Consider the following 19,512-nt stretch of genomic DNA (forward strand, 5'->3'; position numbering starts at 1 on the left):
AAGGGGACGACAGAGGATGAGATAGCTGGATGGCATCACTGACTCGATGGACGTGAGTCTGAGTGAAGTCTGGGAGTTGGTGATGGACAGGGAGGCCTGGCGTGCTGTGATTCTTGGGGTCGCAAAGAGTTGGACATGACTGAGCGACTGAACTGAACTGAACTGAACTGGGATTCATACCTGTGGGAGGAATTGGGCAGAGAGTGAGGCTAAGCTGTGATGCAGTCTAATAGAAGCTCATCTTCCCTGCAGGATGAGCCTTCAGAGTGGTCCTGAGTTGGGCAAAGGGGGCTGGGCCTTTATAGCCCCTTAACAATCAACCATTGGATGGGGGACACACCAGGAAGGGAGTATGACATTGAGTGGACTTGCTGAGCCTTCATAAGTTGCTGGCAGCCAAGGACTGTCTGTTGCAGCTTTCCCAGCAACTCAGAAGCAAGTCCTTCATTCCCAGGGGGTCTGGGTGGTCTGTCATTGAGTTTACCACACAATGAGTTTGCAATATGCAATCGACCCCACCTAAGACTGTTCTCCAGACAGTACACTGAGAATACACAGGGCCTGCCTTGCATAAGCAACAGGAAATATGAGCAGCAGCAAGATCATGAAGTCTCTTCTGTTACAACCTTGCCAGAAGCTAGCATTTTCATGAACTGCCTTTAGTAGGATTTGAAGCTTTCTTTCAGTGACCTGACCTAAGGAGATAGGAATTATAGGTATACTTCTTATTAGACCAGACACAGTTGCTTCTTAGGTCAAATTCTAGAGATCCTGGAGATGTCATTCCAAAAAAAAAAGTGTCTGGTGATGGGGTTCACTATTCTCACTCAAGAATGTAGTTTTCTGAGAAGTGTCCCTAAATGCACCACTGGTTCTGCTTGGAAAGTGAGCAGATTTGGGCCAGTGAGTGCTCAGAGAGGCCATAAAGTTGTGATAGTTGTTGCTATAGAAACTGCACATTTCTTCATATAATAACAAAATGAACAGTGACTGAAAATTTGAGGTCTAGGGCTCTGCTCCCGTTCAGCTCAGAAAACTGGGCTCATACACTTTCAAACTAATCTCCTCTCATATCTGTTGCATTCCAAGTGAGAAGAACTTATCTTGGCAATTTGTTTACCTTGGTTTCACCCATTGGCAAGTTCTTAGCTGCTTTTTTTTCAATCTACCCACTGTTTTGTAGATGAGGTGAACAGATGGACATGAAGAGATGTCCCTCATGTCCTTATCAGCTTTGGGCTCACAGAGCAAAACACACATGGAGCATTTCTTACACTCAGATTTTCATTATGATTTTGGTAAGTGCCCATCTCCCCTACGTCCTTTGACAGAAGTATGTTGTGTTCACACATTTATCACTGGCTGCCAATCTCAGTGTCTGGCAACTTAAAGAACCCTGACCCATGAGGTCTGTGCAAACTAGAGATTAAGGAGCATTGGGAAGGGATGAAAAGTGGTTGGTCATCTGGAAAGACAGAGCGTGAGCCCAAGTAAGGAACAGAAATGAAGGAAGCATCTGGAAGAGAAAGCAGGTAGGAGGATGCAAGGTTAAGGAGAGGACAGCCCAAAGCACTCTCTCCTAGATAGCTGGCCCCAAAGTTTGTGTAGATTTTAACACTGGTGATACCCACAGGGGAGCAGTTCTAGCTTCACATCAAAATAATATCATATATGAAATGAGTCACCAGTCCAGGTCCAATGCACGATACTGGATGCTTGGGGCTGGTGCACTGGGATGACCCAGAGGGATGGTACAGGGAGGGAGGAGGGAGGAGGGCTCAGGATGGGGAACATGTGTATACCTGTGGCGGATTCATGTTGATATATGGTTAAACTAATACAATATTGTAAAGTTAAAAAATAAAATTAAATTTAAAAAATAAAATAATTAAAAAAAAATCCAAGTTCAAACCTTGGCTCTGCTCTGGACCTCTCTGAACTCTGGTTTTCTCTTCTGTAGGGTAAGGAAAGGGTAACAAAGTCATTTCCTTCACAGGCTGCCTGGGAGGACTAGGTGAGGTAGTCTAAGCTGAAATACCTCCCTAGCTCCCCGGTACAAACTGATATTTGGGAGATTCGAACTTGAAACTTCAACCAATTTGCATTCAATTCGCTCATGCTAAGTAAGATCTGAGAAGGCCAAAAGATGCAGGGATAAGGCATGAGGCCAGTCTAAGGCAGGAAAGTACCTCTGAGACTGCCTTGGTTCCCTCCTGAAATCCACTGAAGCCTGTGGCACTTTCTCAGAGATCCAGTCCCTTTATGCAGTCTGCTTTGAGTTGCTGAGATAATTCATTTCTAAGGCCTTATTCCATCTTTAACCATGAATTGGAGGAGGCAACTGAGATTTTCAGGTCATTATCAAAAAGCATGAACACATTCTGCAGGTAAACATTCTTCTCAAGTTTCAGGTATGTAGTATTGACTCAAGAATGTTAGATTGTGTGTATGTGTGTTAGAGAGAGAGTGAAAGAGAGAGATGAAGGGATGTCAGACAGCAGGGTAGAGTGTGAAGGAAGACAGGGTTTTCTTGTGTTGGGGGCATCAAACTGAAAGACTTAACAAACATCTCATATTTCCATTCCCCAGAGCAAAATCCTACAAGAAGAAACTCCACTGTCAGTGCAAAACTATGCTTAAAAACTGTGCTTCAGTACTATTTCTCAATTTAAGAAAGCAGATCTCACTATTCATGGGACAAACGTATTTAACAAATCTGGCTTCATCCTATGTATGTGCCCATCCATTTTTACATGTCAAGTTCTTTTGCTAAATTATGATCCAATTCTATTTTAAGAGATTCAGAAAATATGGCGGTAACGAGTTGGGCAAAATCATCTTCTGAATTTGGCACTCGAAGGACAGAATTTTTCTAAGGGTGGAACCACAGCCAGACAGCAATCAGAAGCTGGAAAAATCCTGCTATCAACCCTATTTATAAATTTCATCTCTGTTTTAGCACCGTGGCTGATTGTCATTTTACTCAATTAAGGGTGGCTTGGCTAGTTCCCCAAGTCCCTTGGCAATGGACACAGGGTGGCAGCTTCCCTCACTGACAGTCCCTTCCACTTAAGTTTCAGTTTGACAGGAGTATTTGCCCCATCATTGAACACTGCTATTTTCTTACTCCCAGCATCTGCTTTGTAGCTTCATTTCATCTTATTCCTGGTGAATTTCCTGACACTCTAAAGACACCATCCTTTCTGAAGACATTCTCAAGGGAGAAGACTTATCTAGAGCTTCAGTGAGTTACTGCCTGGTGTTCACATTGATCCAGAGTTGGAAGAGTGGATTAAAATGAAATAAACTCAAGTACAGAACTGAAGTGAAGGTAAAATAGGAGAAAAAAACAAAGGAAGATTAACATTTATCTGAAATGCTTCCACATAATATTAAGGCTAATGGGAAGCTAGTAGGAGAAGCCAGAGGACTTATTTGAAACTATTGGTGTGGCTGGATGCTGTGGGACATGACAAATGATTGTGCGTTCAAAGTATATGTGGTTTAGGAGTTGTTTTTCAGTTGCCAAGTTGTGTCCAACTCTTCACAACCTCATGGACTGTAGCATACCAGGCTTCCTGTACCTCACCATCTCCAGAGTCTGCCCAAGTTTATGTCCTTGAATCAGTGATGCCATCCACCTATCTCATCCTCTGTCACCCTCTTCTCCTTCTGCCTTCAATCTTTCCCAGCATCAGGGTTTTTTTCCAGTGACACAAGGTAAAATCAAGACTATCCTTTTTAACATGCTGACCTTATATCCTTCTCTTATACATTTTCTTTAATTTTATTTTTAAACTTTACAATATTGTATTGGTTTTGCCAAATATCGAAATGAATCCACCACAGGTATACATGTGTTCCCCATCCTGAACCCTCCTCCCTCCTCCCTCCCCATACCGTCCCTCTGGGTCGTCCCAGTGCACCAGCCCCAAGCGTCCAGTATCGTGCATCGAACCTGGACTGGCGACTCGTTTCATACATGATATTATACCTGTTTCAATGCCATTCTCCCAAATCTTCCCACCCTCTCCCTCTCCCACAGAGTCCATAAGACTGTTCTATACATCAGTGTCTCTTTTGCTTTCTTGTATACAGAGTTATTGTTACCATCTTTCTAAATTCCATATATATGCATTAGTATACTGTATTGGTGTTTTTCTTTCTGGCTTACTTCACTCTGTATAATAGGCTCCAGTTTCATCCACCTCATTAGAACTGATTCAAATGTATTCTTTTTAATGGTTGAGTAATACTCCATTGTGTATATGTACCACAGCTTTCTTATCCATTCATCTGCTGATGGACATCTAGGTTGCTTCCATGTCCTGGCTATTATAAACAGTGCCAAGATGAACATTGGGGTACACGTGTCTCTTTCCCTTTTGGTTTCCTCAGTGTGTATGCCCAGTAGTGGGATTGCTGGATCATAAGGCAGTTCTATTTCCGGTTTTTTAAGGAATCTCCACACTGCTCTCCATAGTGGCTGTACTAGTTTGCATTCCCACCAACAGTGTAAGAGGGTTCCCTTTTCTCCACACCCTCTCCAGCATCTATTGCTTGTAGACTTTTGGATCGCAGCCATTCTGACTGGAGTGAAATGGTACCTCATAGTGGTTTTGATTTGCATTTCTCTGATAATGAGTGACGTTGAGCATCTTTTCGTGGGTTTGTTAGCCATCTGTATGTCTTCTTTGGAGAAATGTCTGTTTAGTTCTTTGGCCCATTTTTTGATTGGGTCATTTATTTTTCTGGAATTGAGCTGTAGGAGTTGCTTGTATATTTTTGAGATTAGTTGTTTGTCAGTTGCTTCATTTGCTATTATTTTCTCCCATTCGAAGGCTGCCGAGTATTTTTTAACTCTTATACATTTTAGAGAGCAGAGAAACAGAGTTAAGGTGAAAGATAAAAAAAGAGATTATTATGGCAAAACCTTATTATCCTCTATGCATACCACTGTGCTTAAAGCATAAAAGACAATGAGTAAACTCTCCTACGAAGCAACAAATATCTGTGAGAATTGTGGCCAACATGCCTAAGTGTTTCTGGGTCAAGATCTGTTTCTAACTGAGACTGTTTACTCTTCTGATATCTTCCAGATCTGCACTGTTCAAAATGGTAGCCAACAGCTACATGTGGTCAGTGATAATTTGAACTATAGCTGGTCCAAACTGAGATGTGCTGCTGCAAGTGTAAAATACAGATTTCAGATTTTGAAAACTTGGTATGCATAAAATATCTCATTAATATTTTTAGATTAATAGTATGTTGAAATGAAAATATTTTAGGTAGATTGAGTTAAGTAAAATACATTAATAAAATTAGTTTCATCTGCATGTTTACACTTTTTAATGTGCAGACTAGGAAATTTTAAAAGACAAACGGTTCGTGGTTTGCTTTGTGACTCACATTGTACTTCTACTGGACAGATCCATTCTATAAAATCCACCTTAGTAGTCTATTAATGAGCCAATCTGCTTTGGGGGAAAATAATGCTAAACTGATAATAAGCCATCAGGGGCTTCCCTGGTGGCTCAGAGGGTAAAGCGTCTGCCTGCAATGCAGGAGACCTGGGTTTGATCCCCGGGTCAGGAGGATCCCCTGGAGAAGGAAATGGCAACCCACTCCAGTACTCTTGCCTGGAAAATCCCACGGACAGAGAAGCCTGGTAGACTACAGTCCATGGGATCCCAAAGAGCTGGACACGACTGAGCAACGACTTCACTTTGACTTCACTTTCAATGCTAAACTGAAATAGCGTTAAGACAGACACCCTCCTCATAAGGTTCCTTACAGGCAATGATTACTCAAGTATTTGGAAAGAGATGGTGAAGGACAGGGAAGCCTGGCATGCTGCAATCCATGGGTCACAAAGAGTTGGGCACAACTGAGCAAGTAAGCAACAACAATAGCCACAAGACTATGATTCTTCTAACTTATAGGGTCATCTCTGAAGAAAAGTAGATGAAGCTTCTAACCAATTCTTACAAAAGTGAAATTTTGAGTAGTATATTTTAATAAATTCAGAGACAGAAAGAGCTTGATAGAAATAAAATGTTAGAAACTAAGAAGAGTGTAGTAACTACCCTCCTAACATTCCTAGAAATGTAAAAGCTAATTAGATGACAATAAAAACAATAATGCTCACACACACCCCCAGATAGTGCTCACTGTACTAGAAACCAACACTCTGTGTATATCAGCTCAATGATACGGGACTGGCCCTTGCAAGGATTTTAAATATATACCAAGTGGCAGTCTCAAATGCAAGATTCATAGCCAGGGTGTTGATTGCTGCTATGTTTATTTTCAAAACCATGGTCTCATGGTTCCAACTCTAACAATTCAAACATCTAATGGGAATCATGAGATTAATTTCTAATTCACATACTTTAAGTACTTAGAGAATTTGGGGAATAAGATTGATGGTTTGTGTGTGTATAGTATATCAAGTTGCATATCACAAATGCTAATCTTTGAAAGACAGGAAACTAATTCACAGCAACTGTCATATTAGAGAAATATTGACTCAAAAGAATGAATCAGAAGTTGGCCTCCAATATGGACAATTGCAAGATACTTACAGGCTTTAAATACACCAGCATTCAATTGACTGAGATAATTCCACTGGATAGAAAAGAGCTGATGGATCACTGTAGACCCTGATTTGACTCTGATTTGGGCTGTCATGTTAAAGTCATTTAAAAAGCAGCCCATCTACCACAATGCATATTTTCCAGAGATGCAAAGGAGTAGAATGAATACCCCAGCTATGTTTGGTATCAGATGAGTCCTCAGTAGAGTGGAATGTACTGCTTGGTTTCAGCATTTCTGAAAAGATGTATGTAAATTGGAGAAAAGCCAAGAAAAAAAGGGTTAAGGAGACAAATTAACGAGACAAAAAACAGGTCTCCCATCAAAGGTTAAAAGTTGAAGTTACTGGGGAAGGGACATTGATGGAACAACTTAATAACTGGGGCCCAAGTGACTCCAGTACAAGAGGGATTCTGACACGGGAAATGTTGCTGCCCATCTTACAGCACATATGAGTGTGCACACACACACATACACGAGCACATACATACACATGCACTCACCAGGAAAGAATGCACTCCCACTATAAGAAGATAGAGATCTATTTAGCAATGTCCAGACAATAAGATGATTAAGTCTTTTAGCAAGCCACTATTAAAAGTTTTACAATTTGTTACCAGAAACTTATAAAGATGGAATTGATAGTATTTTCTGCAACATTATATTCTGTTAAGGAATATAAACTATCTTTTAAGGGCAACACTGACAAATATTCTCTTAACTACATTAATCTTGTCATCAATTTCTATTTGTGGGAAAGGAATTTCACATACTAAAGTAAATTAAGAAGAGGAGAGGGGCACAGGAAGAGGGAGGAATGGGTGAGAGACTTCACAAATAATCAAGATGTGAGAACAGGATGACTCTTCTTAAAAATTAAAAAGAAGGAAGGAAAGAATAAAGACAAGAAGGAGAAAAGGAAGGAAGAGAAGAAGGGAGAAAGAAAATAGCCATCTGGTTTAGAAATAAACTTGTGTGGAGAACTCTTGACACTCTTTTTTTTTTAATTTTATTTTATTTTTAAGCTTTACATAATTGTATTAGTTTTACCAAATATCAAAATGAATCACACTCTTTCTTATCTAAAGATTGTTTCCCTGTTCCAGAACTGGTGGTTCCTGGAAAGCGGTTCTTTTCAAGCTCTTCCACTTACAAATATTTTAAGACAACTGGCTTTAGTTGCTTCTGGCCTATAAGCGGTCTCATCTGTGTCACGTGACCATACTGGATTCTGGGACTGCAGGCAGGTGCCTGGCAGGAACACTGAGTGGAATAACTGGACATATGGTATTTCCTTGTTGAGGAATCTGAAGGTGAGTTATAGATACCATGGGAGCAGCAGCTGGCAGGAGGCAGCAGCCTAAGCCAGGGAGCAGAGAGGGGTGAGACAGCTGTGTCATGCCAGCAGGGAGGCCTGGAGGAGAGACCTAGTGCCTCCTGCAAGGATAACAAAGGGACTGCCCTAAGGGCCAATTCAGATCCTAGTGCGCTTCTAGATCCCAACTGCTCTACTTACAGTGAGGTCCTGCAAGTCCTATTTAAGTTGGTCATCTTTCAGTTTTTCCTGTCAGATCTCTTTTCTCTGTCTTCTCACTTAGAAGCTCTAACATTCTTACAGGGAACAAACGCCTCCCTACATTTGGTCAACATGTGTGAGGAGAGCTGACCTCATCTTCCATTTGCAGGGATAGGCATGTGACCCAGGCCTGGATAATCAGAACATTCTATTCCCTTGGCTGGAGGGCCTGGTGAAACAACTCAAGATAAACCAATAGGAATTGGCCCTTCGACTTGTGCATAATTGTTGGGAAAGAGGAGTTCTCTTTTGGGTTGCTAGGATGCTGCTGCTGCTGCTGCTGCTGCTAAGTCGCTTCAGTTGTGTCCGACTCTGTGCGACCCCATAGACGGCAGCCCACCAGGCTCCCCCGTCCCTGGGATTCTCCAGGCAAGAACACTGGAGTGGGTTGCCATTTCCTTCTCCAATGCATGAAAGTGAAAAGTTAAAGTGAAGTCACTCAGTTGTGTCCAACTCTTAGTGATCCCATGGACTGCAGCCTACCAGGCTCCTCCGTCCATGGGATTTTCCAGGCAAATACTGGAGTACTGGAGTGGGGTGCCATTACCTTCTCCAGGGTTGCTAGGATGGCTGCATGTAAACCCAGAGAAGTTGTTGCTGAATCTTTATATAGTGTGAATCAATCTATAGTGTGCGGAGAACCTGCCCAAGAATGCATTCAGCATGGAAGAAAGCAAAGCCGAGAGACGGAAAGAGAGAAAGAGAGAGAGAGAGGGAATTGCTGATGCCGGGGAGCTAGCTATGCCTGAAGCTAGAGCACCAACAGCAAGGTTTTCCAGTAGTTTGGGCAAACAAATTCCCTTTCTGCTTAAACCAGCTTGAGTTGGGTTTCCAGTGAACATTATACTGCTCTTATTATCAAAGCTGATTGAGATGTTTTGCTTGCACCCCCTCATGAGGCCAAAGCACTCACTCTGGAATTTTCTTTATTTCCACCTATTTCCTTGAATTGCTTTTCTACTTGGGAAAACAAGAATATCTCTCTTATCATCATACACAATTGAGCAAAACTACCCACTCCTTTGTATTACCTCATACATCATGTTGAATTTCCTCAATTTGGTTTATAGGGCATGTGTAGGATTCAGTACACTAAAATATGATGCATTGAGCCTTGGGCTGATGTGGAGGTCAGAGTTTTAGTCCTTGGTCTGACATTGAGTGATCTCGTTCAAGCTATGTGACTTTGGAAGGATTATTTATCTTCTCTGGGCCCCTCTTCTGCTTCCTCATTGGCAAAAAAAGTATGAGTTAAACTAAAGAATTTCAATAATAGCTCTATATTTCTGCATAGTGATTCAGTTATTTCTAAAATGATTTCTCATTAGATTACATCATATATATATATATATATACACACACACACACATATACTATACACACATATAAATAGCTGATCAAATCATTTCCTTACTTGGAAGTGCCAACTGCCAACTCTTTACTTTTTCAAAAGGCTCTTTTTCAATAGGCCATCCATCCATCCAACAAGCATTTGTTGCCTGCCACTACATACTAGGCAATGTGCTGAAAGGCATGATCCCTACCCTCAAGAATATGCCACTCTACTGGAGAAGATAGACAAATGTTGTTGATTAAATATACCCACAAATACATGTACTGATTAACAGCCTTAACAAATGCTCTCAAGGACAAGTACAGATGCCTTAATAACATGGAACTGGGAGGTCTGACCTAGACCAGGGAGTAGCAAGGGGAAGTTTCCTTGAAGGGGTAACGAGATGAGAGCTGATGGGTGAAGGGAGCTGTATGGCTCTTATATTGGGCTGGGCCCCCCAGGCACGGACATGGCCATGGTGTGTTAGATGCTACGTGAGCTGGCTTGTGGCAACGTGCCACCGAGTGTATCAGTCAACTTTGCCAAAACCCTTGCATCGTTTCCTCTGTTGTTGATAAGCAAATATTTAGCAATATGAAAAGAAAAAGCCCTTCATTAGATACTAAAGAAAGTGCCTGCAGAGCTCAGACATCACTATTTCGCGCCTTGCCAAGTCTTCTTGTACAGCATCTATGACTCGTTTTAACTCATGCCTCAAGGAAGTCACTCAGCTTCTCTGGATTTGTCATCTATAAAACACGAGACGTGGGTTATAGATATGATTCCTAAGGCCTCTCTTGTGTTCAGCACTTTATGTTTTTAGGAATACACCTGAGTTAGTGGAGAGGGGGAAGAGAGACCATGAATCCTACAAAGCCCACTTGTGGCTATATTTAAAAAAATGAAAATTAGTGTGCATTCACAGCACAAGGAAATGTTGTAGGAATTGTAGCTATTGAAAAGCAAATTGGATGGAGCCAAAAATAGTTAATGCATCCACAGCTAATGCAGAGAAACTGCAATGAAGTGTTTCCTTGGCAATTGAGTTACTTAAAGATAAAGGAATTATTTTGATCAAAGACTCGTTTCTATGCATCTCATTTTCTCTATGGGTTCTCCAGTTGTCTTTCAGTGGGAAGGCACAAATCCATTTCACTAAGAAACAAAGGTCATCCAAAAATATCAAGAAAAGGGCAATCCAACTGGATCCAAACAAGCAGATACTCTAATGGGAAAGGCTGGCTCAGGCCCTGAACCCTTGAGGGGTCTGCACAAGCCTAGGCTAACTCGCATCTTAAACTGACTTCTGCGGATTGCTCAAGCTCTTTAGTCATTTGGAACAAGCAGCGTCAAAATTTACAGGAACCTGACATCTATCAGTCTGAATGCAAAACCTTGGATTTCGAATCAGTCAGCTCCTTCTAGAAAAGGAAAGAGGACAATAGCTGCTATTTCTTAGCATGCATAATCAATGCTGCAGGGGTTGCTAGGCAACGGGCAGAAAGACTGTCAAACATCCCTGGGTGCCTCCAATGGAAGAGAAGCAGCCCCGGCAGCCACTCCTCAGAGGTGACAGGCTATGGAGGCCCTGGAGGCCACGTTCAGTTCCTTTAAAAAAAAATTCCCTTACTGTGGTCAGGAAGGCACCATAGACATTTTCCTCTCAGACTTATCAGATAGTCTTTGAATATACTTACAATGGGCCCACATGCCTAAAAATGAGCCGGTAAGGCTGGCAAGAGGCAGCTCCATGTGTTATTCTGATCCCATTCATTCCAGAGCCCATGAAAAATCGGACTTGTTTCTTGCACAGCTGTAGCCTCTGGATCTCAGACAGTTAAAGTGGGCCCCCGCCCTGCTGAAGCTTGAAATCATTCTGGCCAAGGTAAGCAAAGCCTCTGATTTCCACAAAAGGCCACATTTGAGGTCAGGGAGATGAGATTTCTTTGGTGTACAACCTTGAAGTTGAAATGACTTTTTAAGCTGTAGGTATTTTGTTCTCACTACTTGAGATAAAGGGACAAATTTTCTTTGTTTTCTTTTTCAGCAGTTTTGATTAAAGAGCAAACACTCATCGTGGGTTGTTAATCTGCAAACAATTATTTGGCAAAGCCAGGAGGTTCATGGGGACTGGGGCCTGGGTCTGGGTTGAACATGGGATGAGGGCTGTGATTGGGATTTAAAGAAAGGCTGTAGTCCATGGGGTCGCGAAGAGTCAGACATGACTGAGCGACTTCACTTTCACTCTTCACTTTCATGCATTGGAGAAGGAAATGGCAACCCACTCCAGTGTTCTTGCCTGGAGAATCCCAGGGATTGGGGAGCCTAGTGGGCTGCCGACTATGGGGTCGCACAGAGTCGGACTCGACTGAAGCGACTTAGCAGCAGCAGCAGCACCAACAGTAGTGATGGGAAGCATGCTGTGGGCAGGACTACTGGCTGAACATTGCTGACACCGGCTAATCCTTCATCTTTACTAGATCGAGCTCTGAAATCCTGTTTAGCATGAGTTTGGAAGGAAAAGTGATGTCTGAGTTAAAGGTGCCCTGGATTTAGCTGTGTAGCACTGGCTCCTTAAGGACACTGCAAGAAGTACAGAGGAGCAAGCACAGAATTAGAAATAACAGGAACGTGAAAGGCGATACCCGCTGAGAAATTTTGAGTCTATTTCTATCCAGCTGAGGGCTTCCCACATGGCACTAGTGGTAAAGAACCCACCTGCCAATGCAGGAGACATAAGACATGTCGGTTCGATTCTTGGGTTGGGAAGATCCCCTGGAGGAGGGCATGGCAACCCACTCCAGTATTCTTCCCTAGAGAATGCCATGGACAGAGGAGCCTGGCAGGCTACAGTCCATGGGGTCGCAAAGAGTCGGACACGACTGAAGCAACTGAGCACACACTACCGAGCTGTGGCCTCTCAGCTATTCCTACACTATCCTCTAGGTTTCCCTCATCTCCTACAATTTTCTCACATTCAAAGCTTTCACCTTGTGACCTCATGAAGTGAACAGATTCCTGGATGGCCTCCAAACATCAGCGGGAAACATGGCCCAGACCTTGGCCCCAGGGTCCTCATTGTCCTTGTCTATGACACATGCGAGATTGGGGTTACATGTTCCCAGAATGTCTTCCAGCTCTATCCTTGTATCGGGCTCTGAATCTCCAAAAATAGAGGCACCTTTTGGTCCCATTTTTCCAAAGGGGGAAAAAAAGATAACAGCAGAAGAAAGCGAAGACTGCAGATATAACACTGCCAAATGTTCTGAACCTTTTGTGCTTTAAAAAAAATAACAAACTTTTTGAGTCAATGGAAGAAAAGAGGAAGCCATCTCAGCAGCAGGAATTAAACATCCTCAGGGTCCCTGCAGGATCCTCCTTTCACTCCACTCACCTCGCTTGACCTTGATTCTCTCCCACATCTCCCTTCCCCTCTTCTCTCCTCTGTCTCACTACCCCCTCCACTTTCCTATCTTACTGAGATGATGTTTATTTCATAGATATTACATTTCTCATCCCTAGAAAGGCCTGTCCTTTATTCACCCCAAAGTAGAGCTTTTTAGGAGCCTTTCCTGAGAGTTTAAGTGTATCTGAACTGCTCGGCTTAGTCACTTTTGATGGCAAGGAAAGCAGATGCATGGTGTTTCATTAGGATGAACTGTAACAGAAACTGTGTTTAGTCTGAAGGTTGGGAACGTTCAAGAATCATTTTATTTCTCTCCTCGGTTACCCATTACGCATAAAGTATTTTAAGGCTAAATACAACAGTAATGGAATATGTATCTTTTAAAAACTGAAAAGTTCCTCAGTACCATTTTTCTATATTCCCTTATATATGTGTCAATATACAATATTTGTTTTTGTCTTTCAGACTTATTTCACTCTGTATAATAGGATGAACTGAGGTTCTTCCACCTCAGTTCAATTTGCAGGGCAGGTATAGAGAAGAAGACATAGAAAACAGACTTGTGGACACAATGAGGGAAGGAGAGGGTGAGACAACTTCAGAGAGTAGCACTGAAACATACACAGTACCGTGTGTAAAATGGCATTTATTTCCTCATTATAGCCAGGACAATGTTCAACTAGTGGTAAGTTGCTGTATAACACAGGCGGCTCAGCTCAGAGCACTGTGGCAACCTAGAGGGCTGGGGTGGGGTGGGGATGGGGGAAAGGTTCAAGAGGGAGGGGACATAGATATGCTTATGGCTGATTCATGAAGTTGTACAGCAGAAACCAACACAACTCTGTAAAGCAATTATCCTCCAATTAAAAATGAATAAAAGTTAAAACATTAAAAGACCAGAAAGATAAATAAATAAGTAAAACACATCCATCAACTCACAAAGAAAGTTGTCCTGGTGATAATGAGGAAATAAATGCCATTTGTATAAATACTTTGCGTTTGGCCAAATGAACAAAGAAAAACCAAAACTCAATCATCTTACGTTGGGTCAAGAAGTTACATTTTATTACATTAGCCACGTACTTATTCATTTGGCCCTTAACTCATTTTATAAACATATGCCTCTCTTAAGTGTTTTACATAAGTTGTACCTTGGTGATTTTTTTAAAACATTTTGACAGTGCATATGTAAAAGATATGCTGAAGTTTTTTGTGCTATTTGTGTTGATCCTTGTGATTTAGAGGGCCCAGTGGAAATTTTAGCCCTTTCAATAATGTTTATTTATTTTTATTTTTTTAATATAAATTTATTTATTTTAATTGGAGGCTAATTACTTTACAATTTTATTGAAGATGCTGCTGCTGCTAAGTTGCTTCAGTTGTGTCCGACCCTGTGTGACCCCATAGACGGCAGCCCACCAGGCTCCTCTGTCCCTGGGATTCTCCAGGCAAGAACACTGGAGTGGGTTGCCATTTCCTTCTCCAATGCATGAAAGTGGAAAGTGAAAGGGAAGTCACTCAGTCATGTCTGACTCTTCGCGACCCCATGGACTGCAGCCACCAGGCTCCTCCATCCATGGGATTTTCCAGGCAAGAGTATTGGAATGGGTTGCCATTTCCTTCTCCATATTGAAGATGAGGTCTCCTTTAAAAGAATTATTGTAATTTAACATATATGCATTCATTATTTTATTTTTATTTTCCATGCCATGTGGCATGTGTGATCTTAGTTCCCTGACCAGGGATCGAACCTGCATTGTCTGCAGTGAAAGCATGGAGCTTTACAACAAATGGACTGCCAGGGGATTCCTCAGGTCTCCTTTTTAGAGTTTATGGAGAAATGGTTATGACAAAAGACTTTCAGACTTCTGTATTTCAATAAAATCTCGTGTCTCCTAGGGCGGTAAGATCCATCCCCCAGAGATGTTCCCCTTCCAGATGCCATGTCTGGGGCCTTGGAGATATTTGGAAGGGACAAAGTAAGTATAACAAAACATCTCAGCGGAAATGAGGCTGAGAGAGGGAAGTGAAGGCCACAGTGTCCTTTCCAGGTCTTCTGAACATGAGACAAGCTCCAGCTGAACTTGGACACGCTCCGGGCAATCTGAGGAGAAAGCGAAGTCTCCAGGTTTAGTGGGTTGGATTGTGTTTGACCCCACTGACTTCTGTCCAGAGTTCAGTTAACACTGACTGGGGAGAGTGGCTCAGAGATATCCACAGCCTGCAGGCTGGAAAGATGTTCCTGAGCAGAACCCATTGTCCCTGTGCCCCAAACATCCTTTCCACTCTCCATCACTTAAAGGAATTTGGACACATCTACCATGGCAGATATACTTTGCTCCTGAAATGGTCACTGTGATGAAATAAAATAAAGCAACACTTCCACATGTGAGTAGTGACCATGGGTAATGAGACATTCTGGAGTGTTCGCTTACCTTCACGGCCACCAAGATCTTGTCCTGCTCAGGACAGAGGTTATAGCATTCAGCAAGGAAAACTTTTCCAAAGGCTCCTTCACCTAGCTCCCTTTTCAAGACAATGTTGTGTCGCTTGATGTGCTGAACAACTGTAAGACAAAGACAGAACGGAAATTGGAATCGAGGCAGCCAGAGCTGAAGGCAAAGGGCAGGAGTCGGCAGGCTGCATCCTGAGCTCACAGACCTAAAGTCTCTCCTCTACACATAGAAAACTGGAGGATAAACTCAGCATCCATCCTCAAGGTCCACCCAGAAGGCTTCCAGACAGTCGGTGGTTTAGGCTTGCTCTCCAGAATGGAATCACTGTTTTTGATAGAACCAAAGGAATCACTTAGCTGTTGGCTGCAAAACATCATTCATGAGCTTTATGGACCAAGAAAGGGGAGAATTGAGACGGGGATGGATATGAATGGCAGGTCTCTCACAAGCCAGATGCTTTGCATATATTCATCAGTTATGTCTAGTGGGAAAGGCAGAGAGCTAGCTAGGAAGCCCTAAGCCTTTGTTAAGCCCCTTCAAAATATTGAGGGAGACAGGCTCAGAGGACACGAAGGGAAAATGCAAGATCTGTGCATTGCTGATGAAGGCTGTGTCCTCACCTCACTTTTTGCTTCCTCACGTGGTGGGCTCCATGGTTGAGTTCTGGTGACTCTTTCTGTTTAGACCAGAAATGTCTAGCCCATTGTGCTAAAAGCTGGTTTCCTTAGCTCCTTTCTAAGAGCGGGTTCTAGCCTTGGCTGTCCAAAGCTAAGAAGAGACATGTACAGAAGCATCAGGGGAAGGGGGACTATTCCTCTCATGCAGAGCTGAGCTAGCCCATGCCACTCATCCATCATCTTCCTGGAGGAGGCAGGAGGCGGTCCCAAGGCAGTTCTTTGGGAGCCCAGTGGGAGGCAAGTGAATGATTCTCAGGACAGAGCTGGTGGAGAAGCCCAAAAAAAGACTCTGCAAAGGATAGAGGACTCCACAGTGTGAGCTTGGGCCTCGTCACCCAGCACATTAAGCATTGGATCCCTGAGCCCAGGGCTTCCACTGGGTCACTGCCACCAGGCTTTTCTGAACTTCTCATCCCTGAGTGGCAGACTGACTAAAGAGACTGTGAGTCCCTCTAGAGCTTGGAATGTGCAGTCAACAATATTGGACTCTTAGAAGCATTCTTTCCTACATTTTATACATGGGAAAACTGAGTCTGCAGGAATGTCACTGATTCATAGTGTGGGAATGGAGGAATTGGGATGTGAACTCAGGTTTGTCTGAACCCAGAGTCTGTAACTTTTCTTCTGCACCAGAAAGTTCTTTTTCAGTTGTAAGTTATGCTAAGTGTGATGAGAGAAAGGGAAGTATGTAAATAAGAGAGTAAAAAGTGAAAATAACCTCCCGCTTCCTTTCCGCTTAGTTCAACAGCCAGTTCAAATTATCAAAAGTTCCAAAGAAAATACAAAACTTATCTCTACAGTTTTAATAATGATAATAACATGAATACCCATGAAGTTCCCATTCCATTAAGAAACAGAACATCACTAGAGCTTTTGAAGCACCACTGTGTTCTTTCTGGATTGTACCCATTTCCTACTCACGTCCCAGGGATCACCACCATCCGGAATTTTGTGTTAATCATTTCCCTTGTTGGTTTGCTGCCACTGACACCTCCCCAGTGAGAGACTGTTGCTTGTTTTGAAGCTAATAAATGGACTCATATTACATGCATCCTTCCCTGTCTTAGTCTATCTCTCAACATTGTTCTTGAGACTGAATTACACTGTGTGTAGTGGTAGTAGTAATTCTTTTGCTTTTACTTTGTAATATTCTGTGGAAGGACTGTATTTATTTGTCCATGCTAGGTTGATGGATATGATATATACAGTTTCTTCTTAGATACAACTTGATATAAAATGCAGGTGGTGATTAAGGTTTTGCTTTAATAGGATTTTCCCCCTGATAATTCATGTGGTTTGGAGCTATAGCTGCTTCCTTGGGCCTCTGGGAACTCAGGGTGATAAAAATCAAAAGGTCTTTTATGAGAAACATTATTAATGAATCTAAGAATGTATATTAATTTCTCATGCTCCAGCAGCAATGCCTGAATTTAAGAGGGGAAAGATGTGTTCATTAGGAAGAGTGCCCATATAAAGAGATGAATGTAATTCTTGCAGAAAATTAGCTGCCCTATTTAAATCTAATATTTAACTCCATGGTTGTCATATGTTCATTGAGAATTAAATTGCCACTTGATTTACTTTACACTCTAACCAGATCAAGGCTAGTATTTAACTTTTTTTTCTTGCATTTGATTTACACTTTTCTTGCCTCCCTCCTCCTCTCTCTCCTTTCTTTTTCCTTCTTTCCTTCCTTTCCTTTTTTCCTTTCTTCCCTCTCTCCCTATCCCTACCACCCCCCCACCCTCTCTTTCATTCCAAGCAGTAAAAAACGTTGATGGGAAATAACTTTCTAAAACTATGGATAAAGCCACAACTTCATCATCTTCCAAGCTAAAATTGATGAGACCAGTTTTACCACACTGACCTTGAAGGCAGTAGACACATCTTTAAGAAATGGGCTATTTTGCATTAATTTGCTTTGCTATGTTTGGGACATAGTAGATTACATGAATAGTGGCCTTTTGCCAATGTACTCCATCTAAATAGAAGGAATTCCTCTTTTCTAAGACTGGAAGCCACTGAGGGGCACAGGTAACAAGTTTTTGTTTGTATTTGCATTTCTGCCAGGGTTTCATAGTGCTCTGCACACAGCTGGTGCTATCCAAATATTTGTTGGAAAATGTGCCAAATGATAATAGAAGCAAGAGACAAATACTGTTCAGTTTTATTATTTCAGTTAACTGACAACAATCCTATTGAATGTGCAGGCAATAAAAAAGCTCAATTCTCCAAGATGTCAGGAGTAGGAAGAACAACTAGTCTGAAGCTATCACACACTTGAGCTAAGAATTTCTTCCCATTCTCCTCCAGGAGAGCATTGAAGCATATCCCAAACTGCCTCATTGCCTGTTTCCCTCAATCACCAAAGGAAATCCTCGGTACCCTCTCAGACCATCCCTCTTTATCCAGCCTCAAACTGCCAAATTGCTCATAATTGCCCCAAGCAGAGCCAATGCTAACCCCTTCGTCTCCCTCACAAGTCCTTCCATCAGTTCTTCTGGATGAAATGCCCATCATCTAGTAGGTCCCTGTATCTAAAATCTCTCCTTAAACTTCTCTTTACCTCCTCAGCTCCAATAAAACCTTGGCTTTGCTGAGGATGGGCTTCTCTGATGGCTCAGCAGTAAAGAATATGCCTGTCAATGCAAGAGATGCAGGTCAGGAAGATTTGATCCCTGGGTCAGGAAGATACCCTAGAGAAGGAAATGACTGCCCACTCAGGCATTCTTGCCTTGGAAATCCCATGGACAGAGGAGACCAGCAGGCTACAGTTCCATGGGGTCGCAAAAGAGTCAGATACAAAACGACTTAGCAACTAAAACACCACCATCATAACGTGCCTGAGGACACCCATAACTTCTCCCTCCAGCCCTTTCAAATGAAAGCCATCCCCACCCTTCACTCCCAGGTACATCAAGACCTTTGTGCATGATGTCTGACCATGACCCCACCCCCACCTACCCCACCATCTCCTGCTAGAGCCCCAACCAGTTGAAAGCATCTGTCTTAGGGAGCCATCAGCCTGTACCACGTTGAGGCCCTCACTATGACATCTTGGCTACCCCACTCACTCACTGAGCTCCTTGCTCACATTTTCCCTCTCTACCTCCTGATACCAGCATTCTAAGGGCCTGAGGCACAGACGGGTGAAGTATTAATAGTTTGCCCAAGTTGTACAAACACTCAGCTGCCATTTATCTGTCTTTCAGCAATGCAGCTAAGAGGAAAGGCATTGGGAAGTTTGGTTTGGCTGTTTGCATGGCATTTAGCTGACTTTTTCTTGGGAGTAAGACTTTCTTTTTTAAAATTGAACTGTACAAAAAAGATCTCCATGACCCAGATAATCACGATGGTGTGATCACTGACCTAGAGCCAGACATCCTGGAATATGAAGTCAAGTGGGCCTTAGAAAGCATCACTACAAACAAAGCTAGTGGAGGTGATGGGATTCCAGTTGAGTTATT

At 42.5% G+C, this 19,512-nt stretch overlaps 1 protein-coding gene across 1 annotated transcript in view; it reads right to left on the bottom strand.

Moving 5' to 3' along the window:
- The window catches only part of NTRK2 (neurotrophic tyrosine kinase, receptor, type 2), a 406,992-nt gene that overhangs the window by 90,119 nt on the left and 297,361 nt on the right, over nucleotides 1-19,512 (bottom strand). Inside the window, exon 13 of the mRNA XM_010840046.1 lies at nucleotides 15,348-15,478. Within this exon, the coding sequence (XP_010838348.1) occupies nucleotides 15,348-15,478 (131 nt within the window). The remainder of the gene's footprint in view (nucleotides 1-15,347; nucleotides 15,479-19,512) is intronic.

The sequence above is a fragment of the Bison bison genome, unplaced genomic scaffold (assembly GCF_000754665.1).
Source record: "Bison bison bison isolate TAMUID 2011002044 unplaced genomic scaffold, Bison_UMD1.0 scf7180017864141, whole genome shotgun sequence".
Lineage (NCBI taxonomy): Eukaryota > Metazoa > Chordata > Mammalia > Artiodactyla > Bovidae > Bison > Bison bison.